The sequence below is a fragment of the Lepisosteus platostomus genome, chromosome 21 (assembly GCF_059453375.1).
Source record: "Lepisosteus platostomus isolate fLepPlt1 chromosome 21, fLepPlt1.hap1, whole genome shotgun sequence".
Classification (NCBI taxonomy): domain Eukaryota; kingdom Metazoa; phylum Chordata; class Actinopteri; order Semionotiformes; family Lepisosteidae; genus Lepisosteus; species Lepisosteus platostomus.
Genome location: NC_142631.1, coordinates 18,134,479 through 18,159,508, shown reverse-complemented (window position 1 = coordinate 18,159,508; position 25,030 = coordinate 18,134,479). Strand labels below are relative to the sequence as shown.

General features: G+C 38.6%; 1 protein-coding gene across 1 annotated transcript in view; it reads left to right on the top strand.

The window, feature by feature from the left end:
- lamc3 (laminin, gamma 3) overlaps positions 1-25,030 on the top strand; it is a 76,459-nt gene that overhangs the window by 10,781 nt on the left and 40,648 nt on the right. The window contains exons 2-9 of the mRNA XM_088615305.1: positions 1,608-1,912; positions 14,955-15,085; positions 16,950-17,116; positions 20,587-20,775; positions 21,546-21,663; positions 22,659-22,757; positions 23,869-24,005; positions 24,594-24,713. Of these exons, the coding sequence (XP_088471431.1) occupies positions 1,608-1,912; positions 14,955-15,085; positions 16,950-17,116; positions 20,587-20,775; positions 21,546-21,663; positions 22,659-22,757; positions 23,869-24,005; positions 24,594-24,713 (1,266 nt within the window). The remainder of the gene's footprint in view (positions 1-1,607; positions 1,913-14,954; positions 15,086-16,949; positions 17,117-20,586; positions 20,776-21,545; positions 21,664-22,658; positions 22,758-23,868; positions 24,006-24,593; positions 24,714-25,030) is intronic.

Below are 25,030 nucleotides of genomic sequence, written 5' to 3'. Positions count from 1 at the left end.
ATTCCCTTCAAAGAAAGCTATTATGAAAATTACAGGTTTTTTGCTAAATAAATTCATCATAGGACTGACAAATTAAACTCTTTGATCTGGAAAATGTAGTTAATCTCACGAAGTTCTATCCTTCAATATTGTATGAATTATTGACAAGAACCTTTTGGTGCAAGGTTCAGATTAAATATTACATTAGTAAACATGTGAATGTTTAGCAACATTCTCTTCTTACCTCTGATGCTTCATTATTGCAATCCTGCAACATCTTAATGACAGGACATGATACTTTCTCCATGACCTACACATCACTTCTTCCAGGGAGTTTATTTGTTTATTATGACAGCTGTCTCCTGAGTACAAACAACACAGGAAATCAAAGTTGCAATATAATCTCTCCATATCTCTCCCCCATTCCTCTCCACTTTCTAGACTCGAAAGCTTCCTTGTAAGCAGGCTTCCAGAACAACAGTACAATAGATGCTGTCAGACTCAGCAGACAGATGTCAGAGTAAAGCTATGTGGTTTCCTTGCTGAGGTGTAATCATAAAGCAAGTAGTGTGCAATGTTTTTGTGTTGGGGGGATGTTTTACAAGGAATGTTGCTCATTTCCTAGATTTTTTCCTGTCCATTCTACTCTCCTATGAGCAATCCATTGATAACAATGTAAGATTTTAGTGCATTGCATTCTTCTTAATAAGAACAATACAATATCATTGTACTATACTATAACAATATATTAGAAGATGAGATCAACAGGGAAATAAGATAATTATATGTTTTTAAACCACAGTATCTGTTTTATGTTCATTGTAAATAACAAATGTGACTTAGAGTACTGTACTGCATAACAGTGAAAATCTACCCATCAATCCAGTATTTTAAATGCAGGACGTAAGTGCTCTGTGCCAGTGGGTTCTTGCATTTAGGACAATCCGAATGGGGTTAGGAATGTGCTACAGATAGGTTAACCTATATTATCATTTGATCTACTGTAGGTCAACAAAACCCCAAAGATGAAACCAATATCTTTCTTGGTTAGGAATGAAATGAATGAATAAAGGACTTAACCAAGTATCAACTAAACCAACTAAAATAGGGGCTGCAGAGTTGAAAGAAAATGCAGAAAGCTGAGAATCATTCAATAAAATGTACTCAGTCCTTTCTTAAGAGGAAAGACCAGCTTAATGATTTGAAAGCAAAAGTAAGACTCAGATACACACCATTGACTCTGAGGTTCTTACTGCATATTTTCTTCTTTTGGTATCCTTAGCAGGTTAAACAATTTAAATTGAACAGAATGCTTAAAATTTTGTCTGGCGAGTTGATGTGTATCAAATTTGCCCCAAAATACAGAACTATTCTCTAGGTGCTGAGTCTAATCATCTGTTTCTGAGGCAACTGTCTGATGTAAGTAGATCTACTTTAGTCACTCTGAAGTGTGTGGGTTACTCCCTTTATTTCCGGACATCTAATCGCATTCAATGACTGAGAAGAAGAGGTGCCTCCGAATGCAATGCTCTTTTTGCTCTCTTGTTATTTTCCAAAAGTAAAATTTAACCTTCCAGCCTTCCTGATTTGTTTTAAGTACTGTTCTTATCTTCCATCGTCTTCTGCAGGGAAAGCCTATGAAATTACCTACATCCGGCTCAAGTTCCACACCAGCCGTCCCGAGAGCTTTGCCATTTACAAGAGGACTCAAGAGGGAGGACCCTGGCTCCCATACCAGCACTACAGCGCCTCCTGCAGGAAGACTTATGCTCAAAGCAACCAAGGCTATATCCGGCCCGGGGAGGACGAGCGGACAGCCACCTGCACTGACGAGTTCAGTGACATCTCGCCCCTCACTGGAGGGAACGTGGCCTTCTCCACGTTAGAGGGGAGGCCAAGCGCTTATAATTTTGATCAAAGCCCTGTGCTCCAGGTAAGTCTGAAAGATTTGTTTTGTTCTTCTGGCACCACATTTGCTCCTCATCCCAGCCTCAGAATAAGCTTCGAATGGGAAATGAAGTTTCCAAGTGGCTCAAACAGTTAGGGTGTTTGTGCACAGGAACAGAAGGTGTTTGTGCAGCCCGGACTGCAGCTGCCTGCACAGGCACAGCTCTGAGCCCCCGATCCCACCCAGCTCAAGACGTCACCTTGCTGCTGTTCTATAAAGCGCTTAAAAAAGCCACTTTTAAAGGTGGTATACAAAAGTAAAGTTTATTATTATTTGACAGCTCTTTAAAGACCTGCGAGGTGATGCCACACTAACAGGCTCATTGTGCTCTCTAAGATCTGTTACATGTCAGAGCACAGGGTGGCTCCCACAATCCAAACAATCAGTGCACGTTCCCAAAGGACAGTGCAGCTTGTTGCATAGGAAATAGCAGAAGGCTATTCAAGGCCGGGAGCGTGCTGGAGGAGTCTTCACAGTCCTCATTCCCCCAGGGTTATAGTGGTGGGCCCAGCTGATCAACAGGTGCTGTTCCCCAATCAGGAGGGAATTAAAAGGGAATCGGTCATTTCAATTCAATTTTTTATTAAAAGAAAGGTATAAAGAGACAACATAAATGTAGGGAAAAGATTACTAACAGTTTTTCTTAGTGGCTGAAAAACAATTGTGTTTTAGTGGGAAAAGAGGTGAATGACAATGACTGAGGCGATTAACCAGTATGAAGTCTTGTAGCTTTTCTTCGATTTTAAGCATTAATCAGCCTTTGTAAAAAGAAAATTAATTCATTCCCTTAGCACATGCTCTTGTGTTCATTTTACTTCTAATAAAACGCAAGCCAGTTTTGATTAGAACACTGATTTTCTCTTGATTATGTACTGTACCTGCAATTCCTTGAAAATTAATAGATAGAAAAATCAATGAGTAAACTTTCTCCAGTTAATGATTTTGAACTCCTTTTTGAAGGCCACCTCTGAATAATCGTTTTCGCAATCGTTTTGTCTTGCTTATTTAAAATCAGTTGGAGAGCTTTATTTTTTGTCATGGAGTACCCTTTAGAATTGTTCAGAAACTCCTCATTATTCTGTGCATACTTCAGCGAACCACACTATATAAACTATTCCTATTTGAAAATTAAACGAATTCTACTTTAAATATTTTACTTGTAAGACTTTTGAGATAGGCAAATATTTTCAGAATACCTGAAGATATTTGCATGTTCACGGCATCTTTACACCATGTGAGGAAAGTCATCATCATTAGCACCACAATTTAAGCGAGACTTGGCATGAAGTTTTCTTCCTTTAATTAAGCTCCTGTGGTAACTGTGTAAAGACAGCCTTAATCCATGACAGTGTTTTTAAATAGTTTTCTGTTGACATCAGTCACTGATGTGGGTTGGGCTGTTTGAATATGAATGTATCTCAGCTAAGATAAAGCTAATCTTTGCGGCAAAGCATAATAAAGATGTTTCATGCCTCGCAAAATCCTCTTTAGGAAAAAACACAACTTATCTCTAAATTTTCTTAAAATGAACATTTAAGATGTAATGCAGTCAGGGTGGGGGTAATTTTATTCAGGCTGCATCTTTATTAACCTGTATTGGATTTGGCCATGACTTCAGGCTTGCTTCTTCACTCGACCAAAATAGCATGGATACAATCTGGGTTTAATACTTAAATCACGGACTGGATCTTTACCACCCCCTCTGTCAGAGAGCTCTAATAATAACAGTTCATGAGGAATAATGACTCTCAGCATTGCTTTTCAGGATGTTTACTTGAGTATTTGTTATAAGGAGATTTAACTTAAACCCTCGATGGGGGGCCAGCCCCCTGCCAGTAGTGTGATGAGTGAGGAATGAGCTAAGGGGACAGTTGCGAAGGTGAAGGATGAACACCTACAGTATAAGCAGACCTTTATAGGTTTCAAGTGCATGTTTAAGCTAGTAGCTGATTGATTTAAAAAGGTTATCTTCAACTGAGCTATTGGGATCAGACTTGGGATTTAAACTGGATCTCGTAGAGTCCGAGAATTGCCCACCTATGAAAGGGTGCAAAGAATTACACAAGCTAACCTGAAACTGGAGACTGAGCCGGACAAATCAGGCAAAATTCAATTTGCATTTCTCATTACGTGATTGATTAGGTGTTATTTTAGGTTTTATGAAGAAAGAATGAAATGCATTTATGGGGTTATGCATTTGCAGATTACATAATATTTTCCTTCATTCTATTAGGACTAATGTCTGAGCAAATTAACTTAGTTCTGTTTCTGTTGCTCCCTGTCTGCTGTTGTGAGAGAACGACACTCTGATCCGTTTCTGTGAGCTATAATTAGTCACACTGGGTTTTAATTAGAAATATTGAAAAGTGGGAAGCTTTTATATTTTCTCTGAGTAGAACTTAAATACCTGACTGTTCCTTTTTCCGTTTCCTGCCTCTTTTGCCAAGCAGTTCATTAATCAAGTCCCGAGACTGATCACGCTATTTCCCCCTTCCACTCTCTCCAGAAATGCCCTGTTTGCTAGCTGACGGCTGTTGTGGAAAATATAGCACCTTCTTCCTTTTCTGTAAGACTATAAATCAAAGGTGTGACCAATGATGGGCAATGAAGTTTCTTCTGCAAGAGTCTGTTTGGTTGTTCTTAACAGCATAGTGTAACGGAAACATGGGGCAACTTAAAATAGTCAGATCATGGTGGCTTGGCAGTTACCATACTACTGCTTCACAGCCACACAGTCCTTGAGTCCTGGGCTGTGTGGAGGTTGTGAGGCAGCCCATTTATATGTTGGTTTTCGACAGACACTATTTGCTCCCACGTCTCAGAGATAGTCAGGTAGGTTTGACTGCGCTAAAGGGGAGGTGATTCATGGGAATTTCATACAGCAGGTGAAGGTGTTCTCAGTACAACCAGTACTGGCTGTGTGGCTATAGAACATACAACGAAATGAGCATGAATGGCTGAAAAGTGTTAAAGGATTTTTTTGTTGGTAAAAAATTTTTGGCCATTTACAGTGCCTTGCACCGTAGAAGATTAATTCTTCTCATGTAGATATGAAAGAGAGGACCGAGGCCCAGTTCAGAATAATATAATGCAATTGTAATTACTACAGACAAGAGAAAATACACTTCACAGAAAGTGTTAGAATAAGATTTAGCTCTTGGGCGCCTACAGAGGACATATTAGTTAATATTAATATTAGTAATCCAAGTTCAAAACATGACAATTTACTGTGAGGTATTAGGCATACAGTATTTGGTTTTCATTACATGAAATGACATTTACACAGTAGCTGTTATTTGTTCTATGGAAGATGGAAGTGCACAAGACCGAAAACCCATGGCAGAGACAACTCCTTAGTAACCTAGGAAGCGTGGCTAGGCGAATCAGGAACAGTGATTTAGCTAAAAGAAAGAAAAGGAATCACATAGAAAATAATACTAATGCTGTAATTATATGAATACAGGAAAAATTGACTTTTACTAGGAGATGAAAATAATCTAGGAAAGAATTTTATTTAAAAAAGGAAAATTATTACAGGTAATAGGCTGCCTTGTTTTGACCACATTCTACTGCATGTTTCAGAATGCACATGATGGATTAAGACCCAGAAGTCAGGCATTGAGTTCTTGTTTAATTAAATAAAGTATTAGATCTGTAAAGTCTTTGTCAAGATAGAGTTTTATATAACATCATCCCAGTTTTAGTTTGGTGGGTTATCTGATACTGCAAATGCATGCTGCTGTTTTATGAACCAGAATAATATATTAAACATGAATTCGTAAGATGTTCTTGTAATGATCTGGGGTATTTATGAAAAGGATATTGATATAAAATATATATTTTCATGACGAGAATATGCCTGAAATCTGCATCCTTGCTGTACAGTGTTGTAGGTTCTGTACAGTGTTGTTCACCTTTTGTAATGCAGTCTGTATTTTCAGTATGGACTGAGAATTGTGCAAGATTTTATAAATAGTTTAAGCTTTTTAAGTAGTAATAATATGCACTTAGGTGTCCTGATAATATTAATTATTAATATTCTAAATCATAGGTGTTGCATACTCTATGACCAGTCAGGTTAATTTCTCCAGGAGACAAATAGGATCTTTTACATTTTCATGGTGATAGGATGACCTTTCCTGACACCACAAAGCTTGAAGACACTGTAGCCTCAGAATTCACCTCAACTCCATGACCCACTTTCCCAAACCAAACTCGTAGGTATTTCAAATTGGAGGCCAATTATCCTTCCTGGTCACACGTGATTGCATTGTTAAGCAGGCTTTATTAATTAAAACATTGCAGAAGCCCCTGATTGCAGCTGTATTTGATATGAAATTATTTGGTAATGGTTGCATCGGGCTATACTTCTGATTATCATTTGATTGAGTCTACACTAAAAAGCTCTAAGCAAATTAAACCAATAGGGCCTGTGATTAGTAAAACCTTTTCAAACACACACACGTTTATTTAATACACCTTCTTGTCACCTGAGGGGAAATGGTGATCACTAGGCTGACTTTAGCATGAAAAGTTATTTTCTAAACCATTAGACACAGGGCTTTCAGTTGGTTAAAGCTGAGGGCTGGGTCAGCTGCGTCCCTGACAAACACTCTAACCTAAGGCATAGTCATGTCAGCTTAGTGTTTGTGAGAGGCAGCAAGGAGAGATCAGGGTACAAGCTGTATGAGATTTGGAATGAGACTTCAAGGTCAAAGTCAGTTGTCAAAATGCAGTTCACCATGAACATCTGTGGTCATTTTCATGTAACTTTCTAAACAGAATTACTATATACTGTAGTTTTTAAAATGATCACATTGGGTACCAGCAGTTGTTTACCTACATCTTTAACTAATGGATGGAATTAAAGAAATTGGAGTAGGAGTGTTACAAAAAGTAACATTATTACATTTAAACCACATAACCTTATGGTAATTACCACCAAATTACAGAATTGGAGCAGTTTATATACAAGCTTTAATTCTGAATAAGCATTCAAGGGGTTCAAGTAGGCATTTACAACAAAAATCAGAAAATACATAATTTCACCATTAAAAAAATGTTTCAAGTAAGCAATTGCAATTTAACTCTTTTGTCCTAAGACAACTACATAAGCATAAATAAACCATGAAAGATTGAAAAATGTCATTGAGTTTCTCCATTCAGTTTTAATAATTACAGATAATTTGGCATTGAATGATGTCAATCTAACTTGTTCCATGTGTGCTCAATTGGGTAATACAGAAGGGCTGTAGGAAATATTGATCCTATCCTAAACAAGCTTTGAATAAATGATCCTTGCTACATGGGAACATGCAATATCATACATTACGTTTTTTTTTTTAAATTTACAGTTACAGTAGATCTTGGAGAAAATATTTAAAATCCCATCAATTCCCTAGAGTTTAGATATCGTTACACAGTGTAACACAGTGTAAACATTTCCAGTTTTGAAGCAAAGAGGATGTTTGCTGAGATGCAGGGGGTGTAAAATCTGTGATCCAAGCAATCATGAAGTTTGCCTTGGTTTATCAACAGTCCAGAAAGACACCATAGGAGATCAGATCAAGAGAAAAAAAAGGTCAGACCACAAGAGAGAGAGGAGACAGAAAGAAACGTAAGTGGAAACTTGTGCCAGGTGAGGGTTCCTTGTTCAAGGTCATGCAAGAAGACCCGATTGGAGCAAAGTATCTGAACCTGGTCAAAGCCAGCTTCCTATTCCGTGTTTTAAGGGAACTTGGATTTACTGAGTGAAGAATACCTCCGTTAAAAATGGTCTTTCTGGCTTGGTGAATTTATTTTTAGAACAGAGATAGGCTCCCATCTTATTCTGGCCACTGTTAAAATTGTTAATAAATATCTTTTTACCCAAGTCTTCCTAAATTATTACTATTTGTACCAAAGCTGTGCCAGAGAGCAAAGAATACACAAGCCTCTAATTATACTAACTGCTTGGTTCTTGTATTCTTGGAGAAATCCTTACAAATTGGAGATTATGTTTGTTTATTTTACTTATTCACTAATCTGCTCAGTCAATTCCTGTAGTCCCTCAAACCTCACAGGTGAAGTCAATGGTTTGAAATTGTACTTCAGTTCCCCAAGAGTGCAGTAGAGTGATGAGATCTGTGCAGGGTACTTGGTGTGACTCATTTAGCTAAGGGAATGGCAGTCTGACCCGGAGGCTGAAGCTGCCCAAACCCCCCTCACTATTGAGAATGATCTGGAAGTCACTGCAAGGAAGACCTGGGTGCAAGACTTGTATATGTAGGTGTACTGTATATAATCTAAACGTGTCTTAATTAACACTATTGTTTTGTTATCAGATTTATTGTGTTAGCAAGTCACATCAAATACCCTGTGCAAATTTCATTGCTATTGCATTCCTCAGATTCAAGCAGAACTCCTTATGGCATGTTTGTCCTTTACTTTGATTATCTTGGTGGACATCTCTCCTATATTTCACCTGAATCTTTAAAGCTTTGTATTCTGCATTGCAGTGTGCCCCTGTTCCTTGGTCCCTCAGCCTTTGTCACTTACAGTATAACCAAGCAGGCTGAAGCTATCGTTTCAATACATTTTCTTTTATTATCACATTTGCATTTATATTAGAGTTTGTGTGCTACTTCTGAACTCTGACATTGGTGTTGCTGCAACAACAAAATGTATCTCAAAATGTGCTCGACATAACACTGCAGTGACACTAGCAGTCACATCGTACAGCTGACTCCTCAATAAGACATTAATACCTTTCTCCCATATCATTTGTTAGAACCACTGTCATTCCATTACTGAAAATGTCATAGAACTGGGATGTACCAAAAAAAACACCACCTTCATCATGAGTCATGATTAACATTGTAGAGGAATTTTCACTGTATTTGGGCACCTGTGACTTGAATGATGACAGTAATCAGGTTTATACATCTTCCATGTTGCCCTGTTGTGTTAGCAAGAATACAGTAGACGCTATTGTGATGAAATTATACCTTCTGAATTTGACAATCCTGTAATTTGCCAATGAACAGATCCTGGCTATACAGGAAATGCCAGTTAGGGGGTAGTTCAGCGAGATTTTAGTGATGATGGCTGGATTGATGATGTCTCAGTATGGTCCTGTTTCATTTTCCAACCAGCAAACATCTCTGACCATTCTTTCACCAGCTGTTGTCTCAATGTTGTGTGATAGCAATCAATGAACCAATGTACCTTTACAATACGTTTATACTGTATATATATGGTCTCTGCACATGCAAACACATTTTGTACTTTGCATTTGCTACTTTTGAAATTTTCCACTACATGCTGTTCCAATTTTTGAGACTATTGAAGTGCCTTTTAGAATCGAGATACCATAAGTAACACTTGGCTAGTGTCCAAACTTCCAGTTCTCAGAAGCGTCAATGCAAGTAGATTCAAAGCCTCAGCAATCTCACAGCAATCGTGAAGTTTACCTTAGTTAACTAAGTTATGGGTAAATCATTCAGAGTGATCACCAGTCTAGGAACACAGCATTATAAATGAGAAGGTGCAGACAAGAAAGAAGAGGGAAAAACAAGAGGACAAGAGACAGAAAAGCAGAAGGTGAGAGGTCCTTGTTTATGTTGTGTGTTTTATAGTGTGTGTTTTGTTGTTGTTAATAAATTTGTGTTTGACCCAGTGTGCCTGAATTATTACTCTTCTCACTTAAACTGTACCAAAGAACAAAGAACTCATGGGTCTCTAACTATACCAATGGCAAAATCTTTACAAGTTGGGGATTATGACTATTTAATTTACTTTTTGATGAGTCTGCTCATCTAGTTTTGTAACCCCCCTATTTTTAACTATACTGTATATATTATATTAATTTGTAAATCTAGGGTGAATGTATAATATCTCTTCCTATTTATTAATCACTCATTCATCTGAGGTGATATCAGTTAATTCAAGGGAATGTCTTAACTAATTTGAGATAAAAGATTCTGTTGCTTATGTGTAAAGATAAAAGTGATAAATCTTTGGCAACTATAGTTTAACAAGTAATTCATTACAATGAAGTAGTGAATATTCATGATTCAGAGAGAGTGACATACTTTCTTCCGAAACTAATATATACCTTTTTTAAATGACTATTTATTCTGATTTTAATTTTATTATGGACCGCGTATAAAACATTTTCATGGAATATTACTCACGCTCAGAAATGTTGGCAGATCAGAAAAATGAACTCTACTCACATCTCAAAGACATTCATATGCATTCAGTATATAATTCATACAGAACATGCATATTTAATACATTTTTTTTTACTTTGAATTTTATCTATTTTTAATTCTTTTATGCCTGTTTTAATCCACAGTTGTACTCTGTGGTATTAAAATGAAACACAGTGGAATTATCTCCTTTTCTCACAGAATTTCAGAGCCTGAGGTATAGCTATCTGTTATTTATCAGAGCTTCACATGTGGCAGAAGGCTAAGCTATCAGATTCTGTTGGGTTAGAATCAGCTCTCTTTTGTGCTTGGTGTTCTCAAATTAATAAAGATTTCTGTATTAAGGCCACTGTTTTTTTAAAGTACTTGGATACATAAAACATTAAACTTAAAAACATTTAGGATTTCTAATCGCAACTATCCAAGAATTAGACATCAGATAAACAAATGCTCTGAGTTCTTCATCTTACTTGCTGCCGTTTACTGATTAATTAAAGTTAATTAAATTTGTAAGGACACAAAGGTAAATTCTACCTTCAGATTGAATCCTTAATCTTGAATGCTCTGTATGAAATCCACCAATTAATAAATACAAGCAATTAATGTCACTATGAATAAGGCATGTTGCTTAAGTGCTTTAAATATTTTTTATAAACAAAGTTATAAAAGGGTGTGTTTTTTCTGTATGTTCCTCAGTTTATCTCTTTTAAACGAATCAGAGAAGAGAGTGAATCACTTCCCAAGTGGAAAATAACAAACTCGCGCTCTGCAAGACAGTGCCCAGCTCTTTGAAGTTAACTGCCACTAAGTCATCCCTCGGCACAGGCTGTGCATGCTTAAGCGATTCTGTTGTACCAAGTGTGTAAAATGCTTTTAAAATACAGAGGTGATGAAAAGTGTTCTGTGAATTCAAATCTAATTTGTGCAGTCATCCATTAAAAACATTTTTGGGGTAGTGCAGGCGAGCTTTGTGGTAAATTAGACCCCTGTCAGAAGATGGAAGTGAATAAAAAGAGCTAGGCTGGAATTTTAATAATAATTGAAAAGAAGTTATTATGTTGCTGATTAGTTAGCAGATATACAGTCAGAATTATGATCCCAACATGTGAGACAAGATGTTCAAATTAAGAGATGTAATGGCATTCTTTATCATCATCGATCAAGGCTATTCTTCTGGGGACAGCAGTATAATTTACCTCTGTAGGATTCTGAGCTGGCCTGAATTCGATAGCAGCTACTCAAGGAGGATTTATGGGGCACGAGAAAAGTCCCTTGGCGTATTGTAGGGGAAGGAGCCCTTATTTGCACTCTATCGTATATTTGTGTTCTAGAAACTAAGCTGTCACAGTACCACAGGTTGTTCAAGCTGACAGGCCCACTCTCTCCCAGTCAGGATGACATGCTCGCCTGGAGCCTTGAAATCTTGTCTGATCTTCCTGTCTGTGTTTTGACTGCACTTCTGTAGCTCTTTGTAAAGGATGAGCCCTTAAGGGCAGAATTTCAAATCATCTAAATGCAGGTGAATTATATTCTCACCAGCTCATGCAATATGTGGTGATTAAGGGGTACTCCACAATGCAGTATGTTCTCCTACATCTGGGGGACCCCCGAGGACTTTTCGTGTGTCCTAATCATTAAATAAACAATGGTTGGTAATCCTAGCCTTGCCAGATTTCTAGATGTGAATTCCCATCTGCTTTGCAGCAGTCTCAAGGTAGTGTATGCCCTGCAAGCTCTTCAGTTATGGCTTAGAAATGCCCATGGAGTGGTTTTATTGGGGTCAACAGAGCTGAGGTCTTTGTGCTGAAGAGCAATGTTACTTCTAACAAGACATGTTCGGTGACACACTGCGTTCCTTGAACTTGAAATGTTTCCTAGTTTTCTAGTTTTAGAAAATGTCACATTGGCATTTCTCAATGGAAAATCCCCTTTTCAAGTGTGTGGTCATAGGAGTTTTCCAGAATCACTGTAATAGGTTATTTAACATGCATAAGTAAATAGGACAGTTTACAGCTGTATAGAAGTAATGCATTGCCTTTGAGTTGTAGTTTCTGTAATAACACATTCAGAGCTGAAGTTCATTCAAAACAAAGACACTGGAATGACCACTTGAAAGGATTGAAACATGGAAGAACAAAACATCTGATGAAATACCTTCTCTATGTTCCAGTAAGGTCCTTTGGCTAAAGATTACTTTTATATTGTATATCATAAAATTTTTCTTTTAGTGTGACAAAACAGCTTTAGAAGCACAGTTTTTCCCCAACAATATACACTGTCCAAATTGCTAAATTGCTTTATGAAATGGGAAATACTTTGCACGAATGCAGTTACATACCCTGGAGTGCTGTTTTCTTTTCAGTTCATAGCTCTTGCCTCGGTTTTCACATACTGTCGTCAATAATTTGACCCTCAATTAACCTTCTAATGCTGGCTATTCAGTGCAATTTTTGAAAATGGTCTTTTTTCACATTTAGTAGCACTAGCAAACAGTAGCCAACAACAGTTTTGTTTGTAAAGTATCTGTGATTAGACTACACAGACTTAAATAAAGAATATCTTGCAAAAATAAGAAAACACCATATTTGTCCATTACCATTACTTTTGTCCTGGTGAGGAACACAGAAAGCATAGGTCCAAGGTGCCCACACAGTGACAATTTAGAAATGTCCATTAACCAACCCAATCTTTGGAATGTGGGAGGACCCCAGGCTGTCTGGCAAAACCCCATGAAAACATGAAGTGAACACGCAAAATGCACACAACGCAATCCCGTCCAGAATCAAACTCATGTCCCAAGCAATAACCACTGAGCCACCCCAATCAATGCTTGCATTTTGTATAAAAATGAAACATTCCTCATATTCTAGGTGGTAGAAAAACGCTGAAATGTTATACATCAGCTTTGGAATGTGAATTACTGTCTCTTCATCAGAAGATTCTGTTTTAAAGCACCGCTAGGGGGTAATACATAATGAATTTTATTAACATGTTAAAAGGCAAAATGAATAAGTTGCCCATTGGAAGCATCAGGAAACATTGAAAGACTCAGTAAAGTATGTCAAGTGGTGATAGCAGATATACTATGTAGGTACAGTATCACTCAAAACGTTTTACTACAATCTTGAAGAATAGCTCATTTTCGTCTCAATCCTGTTCTGCTCATTGTATTCAAAGAATAGCCACCAGGCAGAACAGGTTTGAGCCCGAGTTCCTATTACTCCTTGGGGAAATCCTAGTTCATAAAAATCATATCAAGGTTTTGAGTTAGTTTACGGAATTTAAATAACAGAACCCAAACATCAATAAGACATTTGAAGGAGGGACACAGATTTCCCTGACTTTGCACTTCTAAAACGCCAAAGCCTCTGAACGTTCAAAATAAAAATCCATCAGATGATTCAACTGAGCTCAGGGCTTCCTGCCTGTAACATTTCATTTCTCCTAAAGGTTTTGAACTACAAGCCTCTTTGATTTGTAATAGACATGATTCCTGATTGCTGTGTTGAAATGATCAGACCAGCAAAGAACCTGTCCGGCATTCCGGGTTTTGCTGAAACTCTCACATAAAGACCAATGAAAACAGGTTGTACAAAGGAACTGCATTCATTTGTCATTCTCGTTCATGGTGGAATAATTACATTGAAGCTGAAATATATAGATGGCTCTTTAAACTCACTGATGTCCATTTACTCAAGTTGCTTTACAAATGATAGAAAGAGACAAGCTTAGTATTTGATTCCGCAGAAAAAAATCAAATATTATGCACAACTACCTGGGTGGTGTTTGTCCCTGTCACAGATTATTGACAGTATTTTCTAATCACTGTGTCAAAGTCACAGAACAGTTGCCTGGAGTTCACCCAGAGCAATGAATGAAGAATGACTGTTCATTGAAATCTAAATCCAAGGATCCCACAGGCAAACTGCAGCCAAAGGCACCATTAACAGGGAGGGCTACTGTATGTCAAGAAGCATGTTGATATGCGGTTACCAACTCATCCTGTGAGCAATTTTACTGGGAACACAGGCTAGGACTGTCAAGTTTAAATCCAAGTTACATTTTCAATCCTTTAACAAGGCAGTAAAGAGATAAGGAAAACACAGCTGGAATGTACTCTTACAGTTCGGATGAAAACAAAAGCATTTACTGGAGGCCTTTAGTGAGCAAATCCCCCTGATCACAACATAACTTTTGAATTTGTGTTTGATAAACTCCTCTTGTGCTCTTCTGCTTGTGAAAGCAGTCTTTCTGAGGGATTCTTCATTCATGTTTATTACCCTTTCACTGTTCACTGGGCTGTACCACTTTGAGGATGAACTGTCCCCAGTGAATTGTTACTGTAAATCCTTCACAGTTACGATCGGTTGGACGCCGAATGCCCAGTCGCCTTTCCACCCAGCAGATTATTCTGGTTCCAGGTTTGCTCACTCAAATAACAAACAGCGCGAAGTGCGAATTCTTATACTCCAATCTAGAATCCTTCTATAATGGTCTTTGTTTTCTCTGTGGGCATACTGTCCACTCCACATGAAATTAATTAGATGGGAACTTGCCCCACAGTTTGCCCACAAGAAAAACCGGAATCTAGAATGTCCAACCTCCAAAACCAAGACTAAAGTAAGTGGTTATAGCCCTCTGGCTACTTCAGCGATGCAAATCCAGTCCAAACATTTGCTAGGAATACCCTTCAGCATCCTGTCTAATACAATCGGTGGTCATTTCTAAATTGTTTTCCATGTTTGCCTTTTTTATGAGAACCACTCTTTGACATTGCCAGTGTTTGTACTGGAGGTGCTTGATAAGATCCTCTTTTTCTGTTTGTGTGTCTCCAGGAGTGGGTGACAGCCACTGACCTTCTCATTTCCTTGGACAGACTCAACACCTTTGGGGATGAATTCTTCAAGGACCCAAAGGTTCTCAGATCCTATTATTATGCCATTTCGGATTTTTCAGTGGGTGGCAGGTAAACACATTCTGGATATATACCGCAGATCAACTCATGTGTATGCTGTCTATCATGACAAGATATCTGTATGGCCCTCTGTGTGAGATTGCTTCCATGTTAGTCTCATACCTGATTTTGTTCAAGTAGTGATAGGTAATGCATATAATACAGTAAGTATTATCCTCCCACTAAAAGATGAGTGGAAGTGATTATATATCAGATTAAATGGTACGTTCAGGGTTCACTGATTATATTCTGTTAGTAATCACCAGTTAACAAGGAAGGTTTAAAAGGACATTTGAACCCTTAATCTAAAGTTTATCTGCACGGAAAAATGCAAACACAAAATATACATTATTTTATAACTTCTAAATGAAATTTAAATACAGTAACTTTCCACTTATTACACCTATATACTGTATATTGCAGCCTAAGTATATACAATGCAACGCATTTTGATTTTTCTCTTGCTTTTAAAGTATTTGATCAGATATAAATGAGTCTCTCCTTTCAAGAGCAATAAAGAAGTGCTTTCCCATTCCATCAACTGCTAATTCCGTCATATCTGGTGACATTTACATCAGGATAAAGTGGGTACCACTTTTTGTGACATTTAGTTATTGGTTGCAGTAATATGTACCTGATTTATCTGATTGAATTTATCAAGGACTGCTTACCATAAGTAGAATAAACTGTGTCGATAAGGAAAACTGTTTTCAGGCACATTATAAGACTCTTATTAGTATTCTAATTGGTATTTGCATGCAATATTTGTAACCTTGCTTAAGCATATTCGTGGCTGTAAACAGCAGAAATCCTCTGTTTGTAAAACTCTATATGATTCAATCACATGGGACAGACCATAAAGAAGCAGAGTTTTCCTGCATCTCCATATCCTGTTTATATTGAATGCAGACTTTCTTAACAAAAGCATATTTTCACGGCTTGTAGACTTTTTTATTGAAAAAATGTCTTTACCTCTGCCATAGTAGCCTTTAAAAACAGAGTGAGTCATGCACAGTTTGTTCAATGTCTGTTCAATTACTTTTGTCCACAAAATGCTAGAAAATAAAAAAAATTGACTTTAGCATTTCACATCGTCTTCCTAGAAACATTAGGCTTCCAGCTTTCCATAAGAGATCGATATCTCTAAATTCTTTCCTGTTTTTTAATGTGCCCTTTGGTTAGTCCTCAAGCAGCTGTTGTCTGGAGGAGACATCTGGCATCACTAAACATCTGATGTAGGAGTCTCTTATATTTTCAATATGGCTCATGTGGTTATCATAACTTCATTGAGATATAAAACCTCAGAAACATCCGGGGAACAGCAAGGACTGGCTATGTGTAGTTCTAAAACAATTTTATTACCCTGTTATACTTTGCCTTATACTATCCACATCTGCACTGTTTTATCAAATCCATTTCCCCCAAATCGCCCATAAATACAGTCTGCTTATTTAACATAGCCCCACCTTGAACAACAAAATAGCAAAATGTAAAGATAAAAAACAAGATTACTCCAGGATTACTCCTAAACAGCTCTCAGTCGTTTGTGCTGAGAGGTTGATGTACCTGTCCTTTGCTTTCGCCCTCTTTCACCAAATTAGACTTCCCTAAAAATAACTTTGACCACAGGTATTGTTCAATATGCCTGATTCCCTTCAACAGCACACAAAGACAAATAATACTGTGTATACCAACAGATCAGCATTAGACTGCCACTCGAAGTTTGTATTAAGTGCTGACCCACTGGTATGTACTGTACGAAAGAACCAACTTTACTAAGAGAAACGTTCATGCCTGTCATGTATAATAGAAAGTGACAGTCCTATAGCCGAAACAGTGTGCATGCTCCACTTCCCTTTCCTTTCCTCTTTCCTAGGTGCAAATGCAATGGCCATGCAAGTGAATGTGTGAGGAATGAAGCGGGCAGGCTCGTGTGTGACTGTCAGCACAACACCGCGGGTCCCGACTGCGAGAGATGTCAGCCGTTTTACCATGACAGACCCTGGGCAAGGGCAACGGCTGACTCAGCTAATGAGTGTCTCCGTAAGTACAACTGTCCACTGGCACAACCGGAGAGGAGCTCAGTCTGACAGGAAGAAAGGCTGTGGCTGTATACTGTACCCATAGCGGAGCCACAGTCTGTTGACTGTCAGCCGTCATAATTCACTGTCCTGGTCAAACGTGTTCTGGAGAGAGTGCAGCCCCGGCTGTGTGTTTGTGTGTGTGCGTTTAAAACAAAAAAATAGACAAAGAAAAAAGCTCAATTTGATCAATATTTAATTCTGAAAGCTAGATGAACTGCATTCTTGCCATACATATCTAAGACATTGGCGCACACTTCAGTTGGTGAACCTTGCACAGGTTCTCCAGTCCTTGAGAGCTACAGTAGATTCCAGCTGGTCTTCTAGGTCCCTTTAGATCATAAACAGCTGAACACCTTTGAAAAAAGGTGTGAAACAGGTAAATTAAGGTGATGATAACCAACTATGCCATTAAGAGCAGAGGTGGAACAAAAGCATGGAGACACTGGAGCCCCCCAGGAGTGGATCTGAGACAACATGTGTGCACGTTTATGGTTGCATCTTTCATTTTGTTTTAAACAGTCAGCTCCTAACACAATCTGCCAAACTAAACACTTTTTTCTAAACAAAGCCAAGGTACAAAAATTTAATTAAAACTCCCATTGTTTCCCAAAGAAAATAATAAAAATAAAATTGCTGAAGTTTCCTAATACCCACCCTGAGATTTACAGTATAGTACTCGGAAAATTGCATGGCAAGCTTTTTAGATTTAAAGCAAATCCATTGATAACTGTGCTGCCCTTCTATAGAATTCAGTACTATAAGGCTGCCAAGATAGCATGTATTTTCGGAACAAAAAAACATACAATTTTACTTCTGTCTACTTATGTCTCCCATATACTCTTAAAGGAGATTTTCCAGTGCAAACCCTCTAGTATTTCAACTTTTTACGCAAAAAAGTACTATGTTCATCCTGAGACACAGATATGCAGTAGGTAAACATAGACAAAAATGATAACTGAGCACCAAAAACATCTATATTTCTGCATGTATAGCTTTAATAAAGAAGATTGGGATTTGGATCCTGGATATTGACTAAATGTTTTGAAGTTAGCATTGACTCCTCCTTGTTGGTTGGGCTCCGGTCAGGCGTTTTGACCTGCTGGATGTCAAGAAAAAGAGTGACGTGTGGTACACTCTTCTGTCATCAAGCATAATTACTGTAACTGTTTTTCTTAGCAAAGTTATAATGGGTTTCATTAAGATCTGAAGCTTGGAAATGTACAGTATTTTGATATGCTCAGCCTGGTTTTGTTGCATCTCATACTGAGATAAAGAGGCCTGTTGGGAAACTGGAGAAAAGCCAGAGGTTAGACTTTCCACTGGAATTAAATAAAATTAGTTTCATGAAAAAAGTCAATATTTTATCATAGTTTTATACTGCAACTTACAAAAAATGGAAAGATGATGGGCACAGAAAGCTATTAAAAATAATCTTCCATTACGCAACTGAAGTCCTGACAAAACGGGTGATTTCACATAATCTTATGCTATTATGAGGGAAAACCTTGGTGCGATGGTGTGATCTGAATCTTAATCTGGAGTGGAGACTACACATTTTATAATCTACTTTTGTAAAAATTTATTGATAAATCCCTTTCATCTAAATCCCTCATTGTTTTTTCCAAGCAATACCAAGGTATGAGATGTTGAATTTCCCCATGTGTGGTAACATGTCTGTGGACTCTTTTATTAATAAGACACTCAGCCCAAAAGGTCCAGGAAGGAACAGGGTCCAGGAAGGTTTCATGGAAGACATGAACCTCGTTCTCTTGCGCTCTGACAATACAGACGCAGGCACTAAGAATGTGTGTCAGTCGGTAAACCACTGTGGGCACTATATATATCTCCCAGACAGCGATGCATCATGGAAATTTTACTTTTTCAAATAATCTGATGCAGAAGAGCACTGTTCTGTAAAACTGATGGAGCAGTAAACCATAAAAAGTATCACAGATGCATGATGTGTGGCTGTCAGACAAATCCTTACAGTATTCAAATGTTTATTAAACCATTAATGCTTTCCTATCTTAATCATGTACTAGCGACAAACAATTTCATCAAATATGATTCTTATATTTTAAGACAGGTTTTTATTGAGACTGTAGAGAATACCATTTGTGCAGGAAACTAGCCTAGTATCAACACATATACAATATCATTAATACCAGTCTTGTGTGATTACCATTTTAAACCATCATAATCATTCCATTAATTGCATTATTTACTTTAAAACTGCCCCGGTGGTCATTTAGCAGCCATATCACTCTGCAGCTCACAACTGGCAACCCACTGAATCTAAGCAGGTGTGAGCCTGGTCAGTACCTGGATGGGAGACCTTCTGGGAAAAAACTAAGGTTGCTGCTGGAAGAGGTGTTAGTGGGGCCAGCAGGGGGCGCTCACCCTGTGGTCCATGTGGGTCCTAATGCCCCAGTATAGTGACGGGGACACTATACTGTAAACAGGCGCCGTCCTTCGAATTAGACATAAAACCGAGGTCCTGACTCTCTGTGGTCATTAAAAATCCCAGGGCGTTTCTCGAAAAGAGTAGGGGTGTAACCCCGGCATCCTGGCCAAATTTCCCATTGGCCCTTACCAATCATGGCCTCCTAATAATCCCCATCTATGAATTGGCTTCATTACTCTGCTCTCCTCCCCACTGATAGCTGGTGTGTGGGGAGCATTCTGGCGCACTATGGCTGCTGTCGCATCATCCAGGTGGATGTTGCACATTGGTGGAGGTGGAGGGAATCCCCATTACCTGTAAAGCGCTTTGAGTGAAGTGCCAAAAAAGCGCTATATAAGTGTAAGCAATTATTATTATTATTATTATTATTATTACAGCCCTTCGGTCAGAGTAGTTCACCACAGTGAGAGTAAAAATTCTTATATATCTTTAATTAATATACCTTATGTATCTTATCTATCTTTAATATCTTGTGCCAGGGCAGAAGAAGCTTTCTGTGCACAAACTTTCTTTTATCGTGAATTGTAACCTTTACAAAAAGTGAAAACAACAACATGATTTTTTTTTTATTTTATACCCCACCAATCTGGAATCGGTTGAATTTAAGAGCTGGTTTGCACCTACAGCTCTTATACTGCACTGGGACAATGAAACCCTGAAGACATGCTTGTTTGACACAGTCAGTCAGCACTGATTAAAGGAGTAGCATGATTGCCCCAGGTATGACCTGCTGGCATCTACCAGCAGCAGGTATGGAGCAATCACCAATGAATCTTGCTGTTCAATGTGTTGTGGTGATCAATCTATCCAGAGACGACATGTTGTTTACCACGGGGACAGCAGTGGATTCCAGTCACTTCTACAGCTTCAGCAGTTAATTACTCTAATCTGCAGGGCATCACACATGCTCACACAGAAAGTGAAGCCTTCGGTGATATTAACCCCGACTGTCTCGTGCTGCTCAGCGTGTAACTGCAGTGGACGCGCAGAGGAGTGCTACTTTGACGCGGAGCTGTACCGGCGTACGGGACATGGAAGCCACTGTTCAAACTGCAGGGACAACACAGACGGACCCAACTGTGAGACGTGCAAAGACAATTTCTACCGGAGCTCTCCACAGGATGTCTGTCTGCCCTGCAACTGCAGCGTCTTAGGTGAGGGATCTTTGTTTCTTTCTGCAGTGTGCATACAGTAGGTCTCTCTACCGAAATGGCCAAAGGATACCTTTTCAAGCTGTCCTCTCATTTAGTGCTTTTCAGTTACACTCTGAAAGTCCCTAAAAATTCTAAAGAAAACTGTAGATGTTTAACGCGTTTTCTTTTGTTATTGTTGTTGCTGCCAGTGAACATGACAGAAGTCTGTTTTGTCCATACTATAGGTACTGTATGATAAATTCCAGCCCCTGTGAAATGTTACAAGAATACCACCAGAATAGGTTTGAAATCCTGTCCAAAACAAAAACATGATTTTTGTATTATTTCTGCTATTAGATGATTGAATTTCATGATTTTCATTAATCCCTTCTGACTAAGGAAAATACCTTGAATATGTAATGGAATATGTCATGAATACATCCTTACCTCATTTATTCAATATGAATTCACTTCAGAGTCATCAAGTTGTTCATGCAGATTTAAACTGAAATCATGGACATCTACATATACATCATATAGTGCTCTTTTATACTCATAATCTTGCTCTAAGTCCTGATCACAGAGTGTAATGGGGCTTTTCAGGCCATGATGCCCCTTGAACTAGCGAATGCTGGTGGAGTTTCTGTGGGCTTTCTTCTCTTTCGTTAGTTGTTTGTGTTTTCTGGAAGTTTCTCTTCCATTCCTTTGAAAAATGCCTTTCAAACGTCAGACTAATTTGCCCGATTCTGTTGCAAATGACACAAGACAAACGTCCCCTCCCGCCTGTCCAGGATCGTCGAGCCTGCAGTGTGGAGGTGACGGGCACTGTGTCTGTAAACGGAGTGTAGCTGGGGAGAAATGTGACAGCTGTCAGCCCGGATACCACTCACTCACCGCAGCTGGCTGCAGGTAATACAGAGCCCACAACAACAGAAGGAACTATATGGCTGTCTAACTCTCCACTAGGAATTGTGACGGTTATTAACCAAGTTATTATGAGACAAGAGACAGGCTCATCTATCACTTGAGCAGAAAATCATGATAATGAATAATTTCAACCATACATACACTACTATTATTAGGTTGCCTGGGCATAATGGAGAAATAGAACTTGTATCTCTCTTGGCGTAAGGGTCATTATATCACTCATGAAGATAAAGTTCTGTGATTTATTTTAATGTGGGGCCGTTGCACATTTTACTGACCTGACCTGCTTCTTTTTTACAGTGGTGACAACCAGCAGTGCTGAACTGCATAAAAATTAGAGAGTTTTCTAATTTTTGTACTATCAGTAGTACCGCACTCCCATGTAATCTGCACATCTGGCAGCTGCATATTAAAAATGGAGCAAATTTGCATCCTACATCCATGTATGAATATTCATAACAAGTGATGCGTTCTCATTAATAAGATGTACTATCCTACATGTTGGAGTCTCATTTATCAGACAGATTCCTAGCAACCTTTAGGTCAGAAATGGAAATTATTTGGTCACTGGAACAGAACGAGAAGGTAGAAGATCAATTAATTAAAGAATTTCTAATAGGACTCACAGTAAAACATTGATTCTGTAATATACCAATATGTAACTACAATCAATCAGGTAATAAGCTGCATATGCACCCATTGTAATAACCACCCATCACAGAGGATTCAAAGACAAGAAGTACCTCTTTGTGTATTAATATAACTTTTTTTGGTCTTGGATGTTTTTTTATCTTTACTAATTTATTTTAATGTTCTAAGGTTATTCAATTCAACCAAGGCAAAAACAAAGAAACTCATTTGCTGGTGTTGAAAAGAACGCGAGGTGATTCGATCGTTTTGTGTGCAACAAGAAGGGAGAGTGGCTCTGCAGCAGAGTGCCGTGCAGCCGAATGAAGCCACTTGTTTGTGCCCTGCAGGCCCTGCCACTGCCAGCCTTCAGGCAGTGTTGGCTTCTGCGGCTCCCAGGATGGACAGTGCCGCTGCAAGGCTCATGTGGAAGGATATTCCTGTGACAGGTCATTCCTTTGTTCTCTTTTTCTCCTGCTTCAACTGCTAGAAGTGACGCACTTCTCACAGAAATGTGGTGCCAGACACACATCAGTGTGCTAGTGACATGATCCTTCGAGCTCTCCATGACACTCAGAGGGGTTTCTAGCTTCATGGAGACATGGTATATGCAGACCCTACATGGGTCAGAGTTAGCTGCACCATGTTGGGTAGATGAAGTGTCTATGGCTGCGTCCTTCCACTTCATATACAGAAAAACTGAAACTCTGAGTTTCTTGGCATGGCCCTGCATCCAAGAACCGGGAGTTGGAATGAGCTCATTAATATCCATTCCCACAATTCATAGAGACTGCATGCTCTTAAAAGGAAAGGTGTAAGGCAGCATCCTCTATGTAGATGATTACCAAAATAAATTCACATCAAAATAAAACTATTTTAATTACACCTGGTTACAAACACCTAGGCTTTCTCATAAGGGATTGTGGGACTTCTCTGTTATTTCCTTATTATTTCAACTCTCAGTTTTTCGATCAACCCAGTAAATAAGTTCATGCAATACCACAGGAGTTTAATTGTCATCTTGAAGAATTTGCCATCTGGCTTTTCCATTCCCATTACAACTTTTCATGCAATGTCATTACGTTCCATTTTCATTTGAATGATAATTCATGTTTTAATACAGACAGAAACTACAGTTTTGTTTAAAAAACTAATTTGATTTATTTTTATTGAAAGGAGATGTACTGTACTGTATGTGTTGTACTTAATGTAATTATTTGCTCAATAATGAATTTGAATTTTTATAAATTCAAAGGCATACAGTACCTGTAGTTTAATTACAGTAGCTTCTGGAAAAACTGGCCCTGGTGTGAGTGTGCATGTCTGTGTTTGTGTGTTTCTGCCCTGCAGTGGACTGGCTTCCCGACCAGGGCGTTTCCTGCCTGTCTCCCACTGCTAGCTGGGAGAGGCCCTGACTCCCCCGTGACTCTGTACTGGATAAAGCAATTAGAAAATAGATGGATGGATTAGTGAAAATTGATTTCAAAGTCAACTTAATGACATGTTGGAGTTTACGGTCTTACATCCTTGCACAGCCTTGATCTGTGTTTCTTGATTCAGATGCAAACCAGGATCTTTCAACCTGGATTCCCAGAATCCTGATGGATGTTTGAACTGTTTCTGCTTTGGACACTCGGCTGTCTGCACATCAGCCTCACACTACTCAGCAATCAACATCACCTCTGACTTCATTGAAGGTAATCAGTGAAGCTGCTAACCACAGAATACTGATTGTTCAGACACAAACCTTCTCTTTTCAGTGTTGCTAACACTATGGCAGCTACCTATTTTTGCCTTCTTTTCTTCACTAAGCCACACAATATATCAACACAAGCATTTACACTAGGAAAGAGAACCAAAAACAGTCCTCTTTTCCTGGTTATATGCAGCTGGCAATTAAATCAAACGGAATGGTTTCTTCACAACATAAAACAGAAAGCTGTTGAAGAAAGCATGCGTCTGTGGAGCAGGTCTCACTCAGAGCCGTACTCCGAATCCCCTGTGCTGGAGAGATGCTATTGTAGACCCGTAGCCACACAGAGGTGACTGGGAGAAGATGGCTCAAATCCAGGCTTCACTGCGCTCGGTCAGGCAGGGAAACAGAGTGAACATTTTGCATTGTAAAAAAATAACTTAATCCTAACCTAATTCCTTGTGCTTCCATGTATTAAAAGTATTGAATACTTTACAAATATTTAATGTTTACAAATGCAGATTGACCGTGTTTTTACCGTTGTGATGATTATAACCAATATTAGTGATATGTTCTTATTCTAATCTTATAGATACAGAAGGCTGGATAGGGGAGTTTTCAAATGGGCTAGAAAGCTCTTTGATCTGGAAGGAGGGTGAGGTCTACTTGCTCCCTTACAGTGAGAAAGACTCTGGCTTCTATAAAGCACCTGGTAAGTTTTTGTCCTTGCTTGGAAAGAAGCTGCCTAAACGTATTGAACTTTTTATGTTGTAGCTTTAACTGATATTGACCTCTCTCCCTTTACAATTAAATGCCAGCCCCAATGCTAGGAACTAACATTACAAACACCCTCTCTAAAGTCGTTGAACCAATCTAATCAGAATTGATTGCAGGATTGCCTGGGTTCTCCTTATGTAATTGATTGCTTCAATTGACAAGACATACAAAATTAGCAAAATGCTAAAAGGAAAATCCTTTGGACTGTCTTGTCCTGCTGTAGTGATAAGCTGTGTGAGAGAGGAATCCTCT